General features: G+C 38.9%; 1 protein-coding gene across 1 annotated transcript; it reads left to right on the top strand.

Moving 5' to 3' along the window:
* Positions 1-711: 711 nt before the first annotated feature.
* LOC128436299 (piggyBac transposable element-derived protein 4-like) lies at positions 712-3158 on the top strand (the record flags this gene model as incomplete). The annotated part of the gene is made up of 2 exons (XM_053418096.1): positions 712-2723; positions 2846-3158. Coding segments are annotated over exons 1-2 (1633 nt in total), but the record flags the coding sequence as incomplete, so codon positions are not given.
* Positions 3159-10641: the final 7483 nt, after the last annotated feature.

Genomic DNA, 10641 nt, shown 5'->3' with positions numbered 1-10641 from the left:
ATCATTGAGGCAAAATGCCTGGAAATGTCCCACACTTTTTTATGTTAGGGTAATACAATACATGGGACACTTGTAGGCACTTTACATTACAGCAAAATGTCTAGAAATGTCCCATACTAGGGGTTACGGAAGTGCAATATTTGGGTCTCTCTCTGAGTAATTCAAAAGGAAACATTCCTATGATCCTCTTTAAAGGAAACACTCCTATGCTTATCTCCAAAGGATCCTTGGTTCCCGTTCTTACCCATATTTCCTATGGTTATCTCCAAAGGAATCAAAGGAAACATATGTATATCAGTTTCCTGTGTTTAGATCTCTTTCTTAGTCACATTTCACTGAACTGGGCCTTCACGGAGAGACCAAGCACCAGCACCGGCCGTGCCCGGGGACCCACACTTAAGTCCCCCTCCTGAGTGTTATCACTCATGGGCCTGGGTTAAAGAGCCTCGCGCTCTTGGTTCTCCATTCCACACTTAGTCAGATTTCGCTGACCCGGGCCTCCAAGGAGAGACCAAGCACCAGCACCGGCCGTGCCCTGAGACCCACACTTAAGCCCCCGTCCTGAGTGTTATCACCCATGGGCCTTGGTTAAAGAGCCTCGCGCCCTTGGTTCTCCATTCCACACTTAGTCCGATTTCGCTGACCCAGGCCTCCAAGGAGAGACCAAGCACCAGCATCGGCCGTGCCCGGGGACCCACACTTAACCTTTGTGTCGTGTTCGGGTCAAATCTGACCGATTTCCATTTCGATCAATCATAAATATTGTGTTTTACATTTTATTGTCTCAAGGGCTTATGATATCCTCCACACTAGGCATTTGAACATTTACAATTGCTGATCACTACTTTCATTGAATTTTGAGTTGTTTAGTCAACTTTGTAACACCTGTGGTGTTCCCGGTCAAAAATGACCGCCATAGGAAATGAATGGGTGACCCTAGATTGTGTTCATTCATCAGATAGTACACAACCACAAATCCACCACCACCACCACACGCACACACAAACACACCTACACGCACACACACACACACACACACATACACAAACACACCTACACGCACACACACACACCTACACACACACACACACGCACGCACGCACATACACGCACGCACACACACACACCCCACCCCACGTGAACCCCTTTCAGACTGACCATGTGTCCTCTCTTTCCCGTGCTTATGTGCCTGTCCCCCTACGTGAACCACACCTTCCAGACTAAACGTGTAACACTTCAAAGTTACCAATTAGGTGTTTGTTATGGGAACCTGGCTCTTTCCCGGGCTAATGTGTCCATCCCCCCACGTGAACCACACTTTCGATACAAAACGTATGATATCTTCTCACAGATCCCCTATATATAGCTTGCTTGTGCATTGCTCTTAATTTACTCTGAACACAATGAGTCGGCGCCCGATCAGACGTTTTTCTGTCAGAGAGGCTCTTGACCTTTTTTATCAAACTGATGAAGACGGGATTGGAGTTGAACCAGAAATAGAGGAGGAAGTTTCAGAAATAGAAGACAACGATCCTGATTTTGATCCAGACCATCATGAGACCGAACAGTCAACATATGGCGAGGAAGAGGCCCCTGAGGAAGAGGCACCTGGGGAAGAGGACCCTGTGGAAGACACACCTGAGGTGACATTCCAGTCCAAGGATGGCAACTTGCTCTGGTATTCATCCCCCCAGGACAGAGGAGGCAGAACAAGAGGGGAAAATATCATTAGGATGTCACCAGGGCCAACACGGTATGCAACATCTCGTGTGGATGACATCAAGTCCAGCTTCCAACTCTTTTTACCAGAGTCCATTGTGGAAATTATACTGGCGATGACAAACCTGGAAGGGGGGCGTGTGTTTGCGGACACATGGAAGGCCTTGGACCAGGTAGACCTCCAAGCCTACATGGGTCTGTTGATTCTAGCAGGAGTACATCGGTCCAACAATGAGGCTACAAAAAGTCTGTGGGATGCAGAGTCAGGGAGGCCTATATTCCGGTCAACTATGTCCCTGCAACAGTTTCATGTCCTCTCAAGAATTATCAGATTTGATGACAGAGCTACACGACCTTTCCGCTGGCGAGACGACAAACTGGCTGCCATCAGGAACGTTTGGGACAGGTGGGTGGAGCGCCTACCACTGATGTACAATCCAGGCCCTGAGGTGACAGTGGACGAGCGCCTGGTCCCTTTCAGAGGTCGCTGTCCATTCAAACAGTACATCCCAAGCAAACCAGGCAAGTATGGGATCAAGATCTGGGCAGCATGTGATGCCAGGAGCAGCTACGCCTGGAATATGCAGGTTTACACAGGGAAACCTGTTACTGGAAGGCCAGAAAAAAACCAAGGCATGCGTGTTGTGTTGGACATGACAGCCGGTCTCAAGGGGCATAACATCACATGTGATAACTTTTTCACATCACATGGGCTTGGTCAGGAGCTGCTGAAAAGAAAGCTCACCATGGTGGGGACAGTGAGGAAGAACAAGCCTCAACTTCCCCCTGCACTGGTGTCGACCAGAGGGAGAGAGGCACTCTCATCCAAATTTGCTTTCACTGACACACACAGTCTTGTGTCATATTTGCCCAAGAAAAATAAAAATGTCATCCTGATGAGCACTCTACACAAAGACGCCGCTGTCAGCGAAGCAGAGCACAGGAAGCCCCAGATCATCCTGGACTACAACAGAAACAAAGGAGGCGTTGATTGCCTTGATAAGGTAATGTATATTTTCATCTGTCATGCATTTGATTTACTTGTATTCATGTAAAACATTGCATTTTGTGTAGGACAGGTTCAATATTGTTTCCAATCTATTCATTATTGTTTCTTTCATTGCAGCTTACTGGTACATACACCTGCAAGCGAATGACAGCTCGTTGGCCTGTGGCTGTGTTCCACAACATCCTCGATGTGTCTGCATGTAATGCATATGTGGTGTGGACAGCGATCGACCCAGCCTGGAATCAGGGGAAATGTTTCAAGAGGAGACTCTTCCTGGCAGAGCTTGGGAAAGCTTTAGTGACTCCTCTAATTCAACGGCGCCAGCACCTTCCCCGCACACCAGCCTCTTGCAGTCTGGTGAGGAGTCTGCAAGCCCCAGCCATGGCCCTGGCCACTCTCCCCCCAAAACAGGGGCAGAAACGGAAGAGATGCAAGCTATGTGCCCCTAGAGACAATAAGACAAGTCTTACATGTTTCAAATGTGATGCCTATGTTTGCAAGACACACTGTGACCTGATTGCAAAATGCCACTCCTGTGTCTGAACACACACACACACACACACACACACACACACACACACACACACACACACACACACACACACACACACACACACACACACACACACACACACACACACAATGTGTTCATGTTGATGAGCTGATGTTCTGTGAATTTGGTCTCTGTTTTGATTTTTCTACAATAAATGTTAATTTTGGAATACAACTTTCAATTTCTGTGTCTATTCACTGCAGTTATTCATGTAACCAGTGGTCTGAGACATTGTTTACAGGTTAAAAGGGAGTTAAATACAATTTGGTGACGATCAATGGTTTTTGTGTTAATGTAAGGGCAGTTAAAACAGGCCGGTCAAATTTGACCGGGAGCACCAAAGTAAGGGGGGAGAAACGAACACGACACAAAGGTTAAAAAAAAAAAAAATTGTAAATTGTTTTTAATACTATTTTTATTAATGTGCGCAGCTGGATGTGCGCCCCACAGCATTTGCGCCCCACAGAATGTGCAACCACAGTTTTTTTATTAATTTGATTTAAAAAAAAAAAATTGTAATTTGTTTTTAATATTATTTTGATTTATGTGCGCAGCAGGATGTGCGCCGCAGCATGTGCGCCCCACAGAATTTGCGCCCCACAGGATGTGCAAGCACAGTTTTTTTATTAATTTGATTTAAATATATTTTTTTGTAAAAATGTTTTAATATTATTTTTATTCATGTGCACAGCAGGATGTGCGCCGCAGGATGTGCGCCCCACATAATTTGCGCCCCACAGGATGTGCAAGCACAGTTTTTTTATTATTTTGATTTAAATATTTTCTTTGTAAAAATGTTTTAATATTTTTTTATTTATGTGCGCAGCAGGGTGTGTGCCGCAGGATGTGCGCCCCACAGAATTTGCGCCCCACAGGATGTGCCAGGACAGTTTTTTTATTAATTTGATTTTTAAAAAAAAATTGTAATTTGTTTTTAATATTATTTTTATTTATGTGCGCAGCAGGATGTGCGCAGCAGGATGTGCGCTGCAGGATGTGCGCCCCACATAATTTACGCCCCACAGGATGTGCAAGCACAGTTTTTTTATTTACTTGATTTAAATATATTTTTTTGTAAAAATGTTTTAATATTATTTTTATGCATGTGCACAGCAGGATGTGCGCCGCAGGATGTGCGCCCCACAGAATTTGCGCCTCACAGGATGTGCAAGCACAGTTTTTTTATTAATTTGATTTAAATATTTTTTTTGTAAAAATGTTTTAATATTATTTTTATTCATGTGCGCAGCAGGATGTGCGCCGCAGGATGTGCGCCCCACAGAATTTGCGCCCCACAGGATGTGCAAGCACAGTTTTTTTATTAATTTGATTTAAAAAAAAAAAATTGTAAATTGTTTTTAATATTATTTTTATTTATGTGCGCAGCAGGATGTGCGCCGCAGGATGTGCGCCCCACAGGATGTGCAAGCACAGTTTTTTTATTAATTTGATTTAAAAAAAAAAAAATTGTAAATTGTTTTTAATATTATTTTTATTAATGTGCGCAGCTGGATGTGCGCCCCACAGAATTTGCGCCCCACAGGATGTGCAACCACAGTTTTTTTCTTAATTTGATTTAAAAAAAAAAAATTGTAATTTGTTTTTAATATTATTTTTATTTATGTGCGCAGCTGGATGTGCGCCGCAGGATGTGCGCCCCACAGAATTTGCGCCCACAGGATGTGCAAGGACAGTTTTTTTATTAATTTGATTAAAAAAAAAAAATTGTAATTTGTTTTTAATATTATTTTTATTTATGTGCGCAGCAGGATGTGCGCTGCAGCATATGCGCCCCACAGAATTTGCGCCCCACAGGATGTGCAAGCACAGTTTTTTTATTAATTTGATTTAAATATATTTTTTTGTAAAAATGTTTTAATATTATTTTTATTCATGTGCACAGCAGGATGTGTGCCGCAGGATGTGCGCCCCACAGAATTTGCGCCCCACAGGATGTGCAAGCACAGTTTTTTTATTAATTTGATTTAAACATTTTTTTTGTAAAAATGTTTTAATATTATTTTTATTCATGTGCGCAGCTGGATGTGCGCCCCACAGAATTTGCGCCCCACAGGATGTGCAACCACAGTTTTTTTATTAATTTGATTTAAAAAACAAAAATTGTAATTTGTTTTTAATATTATTTTTATTTATGTGCGCAGCAGGATGTGCGCTGCAGGATGTGCGCCCCACATAATTTGCGCCCCACAGGATGTGCAAGCACATTTTTTTATTAATTTGATTTAAATATTTTTTTTTGTAAAAATGTTTTAATATTATTTTTATTTATTTGCGCAGCAGGATGTGCGCCCCATAGAATTTGCGCCCCAAATAATTTGCGCCCCACAGGATGTTCAAGCACAGTTTTTTTATTAATTTGATTTAAAAAAAAAAATTGTAGTTTGTTTTTAATATTATTTTTATTTATGTGCGCAGCAGGATGTGCGCCGCAGGATGTGCGCCCCACAGAATTTGCGCCCCACAGGATATGCATGGACAGTTTTTTTATTAATTTGATTTAAAAAAAAAAATTGTAATTTGTTTTTAATATTTTTTTATTTATGTGCGCAGCAGGATGTGCGCCGCAGGATGTGCGCCCCACAGAATTTGCGCTCCACAGAATTTGCGCCCCACAGGATGTGCAAGGACAGCTTTTTTATTAATTTGATTTAAAAAAAAAAATTGTAGTTTGTTTTTAATATTATTTTTATTTATGTGCGCAGCAGGATGTGCGCCGCAGGATTTGCGTCCCACATAATTTGCGCCCCACAGAATGTGCAAGCACAGTTTTTTTATTAATTTAATTTAAATATTTTTTTTGTAAAAATGTTTTAATATTATTTTTATTTATGAGCGCAGCAGGGTGTGTGCCGCAGGATGTGCGCCCCACAGAATTTGCGCCCCACAGGATGTGCAAGCAAGGTTTTTTATTAGTTATATTTAAATATTTTTTTTTGTAAAAATGTTTTAATATTATTTGTATTAATGTGCGCAGCTGGATGTGCGCCGCAGGATGTGCGCCCCACAGGATGTGCAAGCACAGTTTTTTTATTAATTTGATTTAAAAAAAAAATTGTAATTTGTTTTTAATATTATTTTTATTTATGTGCGCAGCAGGATGTGCGCAGCAGGATGTGCGCCCCACAGAATTTGCGCCCCACAGGATGTGCAAGCACAGTTTTTTTATTAATTTGATTTAAAAAAAAAATTGTAATTTGTTTTTAATATTATTTTTATTTATGTGCGCAGCAGGATGTGCGCAGCAGGATGTGCGCCCCACAGAATTTGCGCCCCACAGGATGTGCAAGCACAGTTTTTTTATTAATTTGATTTAAATATTTTTTTTTGTAAAAATGTTTTAATATTATTTTTATTTATGTGCGCAGCAGGATGTGCGCCCCACAGAATTTGCGCCCCACAGGATGTGCAAGCACAGTTTTTTTATTAATTTGATTTAAATATTTTTTTTTGTAAAAAAGTTTTAACATTATTTTTATTTATATGCGCAGCAGGATGTGCGCCGCAGGATTTGCGCCCCACAGAATTTGCGCCCCACATAATTTGCGCCCCACAGGATGTGCAAGCACAGTTTTTTTATTAATTTGATTTAAATATATTTTATGTAAAAATGTTTTAATATTATTTTTATTTATGTGCGCCGCAGGATGTGCGCCCCACATAATTTGCGCCCCACAGGATGTGCAAGCACAGTTTTTTTATAAATTTGATTTAAAAAAAAAAAATTGTAAATTTTTTTTTATTTTATTTTTATTTATTTGCGCAGCAGGATGTGCGCTGCAGGATGTGCGCCCCACAGAATTTGCGCCCCACAGGATGTGCAAGGACAGTTTTTTTATTAATTTGATTTAAATATTTTTTTTTGTAAAAATGTTTTAATATTATTTTTATTTATGTGCGCAGCAGGATGTGCGCCGCAGGATGTGCGCCCCACAGAGTTTGCGCCCCACAGGATGTGCAAGGACAGTTTTTTTATTAATTTGATTTAAATATATTTTTTTGTAAAAATGTTTTAATATTATTTTTATTCATGTGCACAGCAGGATGTGCGCCGCAGGATGTGCGCCCCACATAATTTGCGCCCCACAGGATGTGCAAGGACAGTTTTTTTATTAATTTGATTTAAATATTTTTTTTTGTAAAAATGTTTTAATATTACTTTTATTCATGTGCGCAGCAGGATGTGCGCCCCACAGAATTTGCGCCCCCCAGGATGTGCAAGCACAGTTTTTTTATTAATTTGATTTAAAAAAAAAAATTGTAATTTGTTTTTAATATTATTTTTATTTATGTGCGCAGCAGGATGTGCGCCCCACAGAATTTGCGCCCCACAGGATGTGCAAGGACAGTTTTTTTATTAATTTGATTTAAATATTTTTTTTGTAAAAATGTTTTAATATTTTTTTTATTTATGTGCGCAGCAGGATGTGCGCCGCAGGATGTGCGCCCCACAGAATTTGCGCCCCACAGGATGTGCAAGCAAGGTTTTTTATTAATTTGATTTAAATCTTTTTTTTTGTAAAAATGTTTTAATATTATTTTTATTCATGTGCGCCCCACAGAATTTGCGCCCCACAGGATGTGCAAGGACAGTTTTTTTATTAATTTGATTTAAATATTTTTTTTGTAAAAATGTTTTAATATTATTTTTATTTATGTGCGCAGCAGGATGTGCGCTGCAGGATGTGCGCCCCACATAATTTGCGCCCCACAGGATGTGCAAGCACAGTTTTTTTATTAATTTGATTTAAATATTTTTTTTTGTAAAAATGTTTTAATATTATTTTTATTTATGTAAGCAGCAGGATGTGCGCCCCACATAATTTGCGCCCCACAGGATGTGCAAGCACATTTTTTTTATTAATTTGATTTAAATATTTTTTTTTGTAAAAATGTTTTAATATTATTTTTATTTATGTAAGCAGCAGGATGTGCGCCCCACATAATTTGCGCCCCACAGGATGTGCAAGCACAGTTTTTTTATTAATTTGATTTAAAAAAAAAACTTGTAAATTTGTTTCAATATTATTTTTATTTATGTGTGCCGCAGGATGTGCGCCCCACAGAATTTACGCCGCACAGGATGTGCAAGGAGAGTTTTTTTATTAATTTGATTTAAAAAAAAAAAAAATTGTAAATTGTTTTTAATACTATTTTTATTAATGTGCGCAGCTAGATGTGCGCCCCACAGCATTTGTGCCCCACAGAATGTGCAACCACAGTTTTTTTATTAATTTGATTTAAAAAAAAAAAATTGTAATTTGTTTTTAATATTATTTTGATTTATGTGCGCAGCAGGATGTGCGCCGCAGCATGTGCGCCCCACAGAATTTGCGCCCCACAGGATGTGCAAGCACAGTTTTTTTATTATTTTGATTTAAATATTTTTTTTGTAAAAATGTTTTAATATTATTTTTATTTATGTGCGCAGCAGGATGTGCGCCGCAGGATGTGCGCCCCATAGAATTTGCGCCCCAAATAATTTGCGCCCCACAGGATGTTCAAGCACAGTTTTTTTATTAATTTGATTTAAAAAAAAAAATTGTAGTTTGTTTTTAATATTATTTTTATTTATGTGCGCAGCAGGATGTGCGCCGCAGGATGTGCGCCCCACAGAATTTGCGCCCCACAGGATATGCATGGACAGTTTTTTTATTAATTTGATTTAAAAAAAAAAATTGTAATTTGTTTTTAATATTTTTTTATTTATGTGCGCAGCAGGATGTGCGCCGCAGGATGTGCGCCCCACAGAATTTGCGCTCCACAGAATTTGCGCCCCACAGGATGTGCAAGGACAGCTTTTTTATTAATTTGATTTAAAAAAAAAAATTGTAGTTTGTTTTTAATATTATTTTTATTTATGTGCGCAGCAGGATGTGCGCCGCAGGATTTGCGTCCCACATAATTTGCGCCCCACAGAATGTGCAAGCACAGTTTTTTTATTAATTTAATTTAAATATTTTTTTTGTAAAAATGTTTTAATATTATTTTTATTTATGAGCGCAGCAGGGTGTGTGCCGCAGGATGTGCGCCCCACAGAATTTGCGCCCCACAGGATGTGCAAGCAAGGTTTTTTATTAGTTATATTTAAATATTTTTTTTTGTAAAAATGTTTTAATATTATTTGTATTAATGTGCGCAGCTGGATGTGCGCCGCAGGATGTGCGCCCCACAGGATGTGCAAGCACAGTTTTTTTATTAATTTGATTTAAAAAAAAAATTGTAATTTGTTTTTAATATTATTTTTATTTATGTGCGCAGCAGGATGTGCGCAGCAGGATGTGCGCCCCACAGAATTTGCGCCCCACAGGATGTGCAAGCACAGTTTTTTTATTAATTTGATTTAAAAAAAAAATTGTAATTTGTTTTTAATATTATTTTTATTTATGTGCGCAGCAGGATGTGCGCAGCAGGATGTGCGCCCCACAGAATTTGCGCCCCACAGGATGTGCAAGCACAGTTTTTTTATTAATTTGATTTAAATATTTTTTTTTGTAAAAATGTTTTAATATTATTTTTATTTATGTGCGCAGCAGGATGTGCGCCCCACAGAATTTGCGCCCCACAGGATGTGCAAGCACAGTTTTTTTATTAATTTGATTTAAATATTTTTTTTTGTAAAAAAGTTTTAACATTATTTTTATTTATATGCGCAGCAGGATGTGCGCCGCAGGATTTGCGCCCCACAGAATTTGCGCCCCACATAATTTGCGCCCCACAGGATGTGCAAGCACAGTTTTTTTATTAATTTGATTTAAATATATTTTATGTAAAAATGTTTTAATATTATTTTTATTTATGTGCGCCGCAGGATGTGCGCCCCACATAATTTGCGCCCCACAGGATGTGCAAGCACAGTTTTTTTATAAATTTGATTTAAAAAAAAAAAATTGTAAATTTTTTTTTATTTTATTTTTATTTATTTGCGCAGCAGGATGTGCGCTGCAGGATGTGCGCCCCACAGAATTTGCGCCCCACAGGATGTGCAAGGACAGTTTTTTTATTAATTTGATTTAAATATTTTTTTTTGTAAAAATGTTTTAATATTATTTTTATTTATGTGCGCAGCAGGATGTGCGCCGCAGGATGTGCGCCCCACAGAGTTAGCGCCCCACAGGATGTGCAAGGACAGTTTTTTTATTAATTTGATTTAAATATATTTTTTTGTAAAAATGTTTTAATATTATTTTTATTCATGTGCACAGCAGGATGTGCGCCGCAGGATGTGCGCCCCACATAATTTGCGCCCCACAGGATGTGCAAGGACAGTTTTTTTATTAATTTGATTTAAATATTTTTTTTTGTAAAAATGTTTTAATATTACTTTTATTCATGTGCGCAG

The sequence above is a fragment of the Pleuronectes platessa genome, unplaced genomic scaffold, assembly GCF_947347685.1.
Source record: "Pleuronectes platessa unplaced genomic scaffold, fPlePla1.1 scaffold_122, whole genome shotgun sequence".
NCBI classification, from domain to species: Eukaryota; Metazoa; Chordata; class Actinopteri; order Pleuronectiformes; family Pleuronectidae; genus Pleuronectes; species Pleuronectes platessa.
Note: the sequence above shows the minus strand (reverse complement) of the source record. Positions and strands in the feature narration are given on the sequence as shown.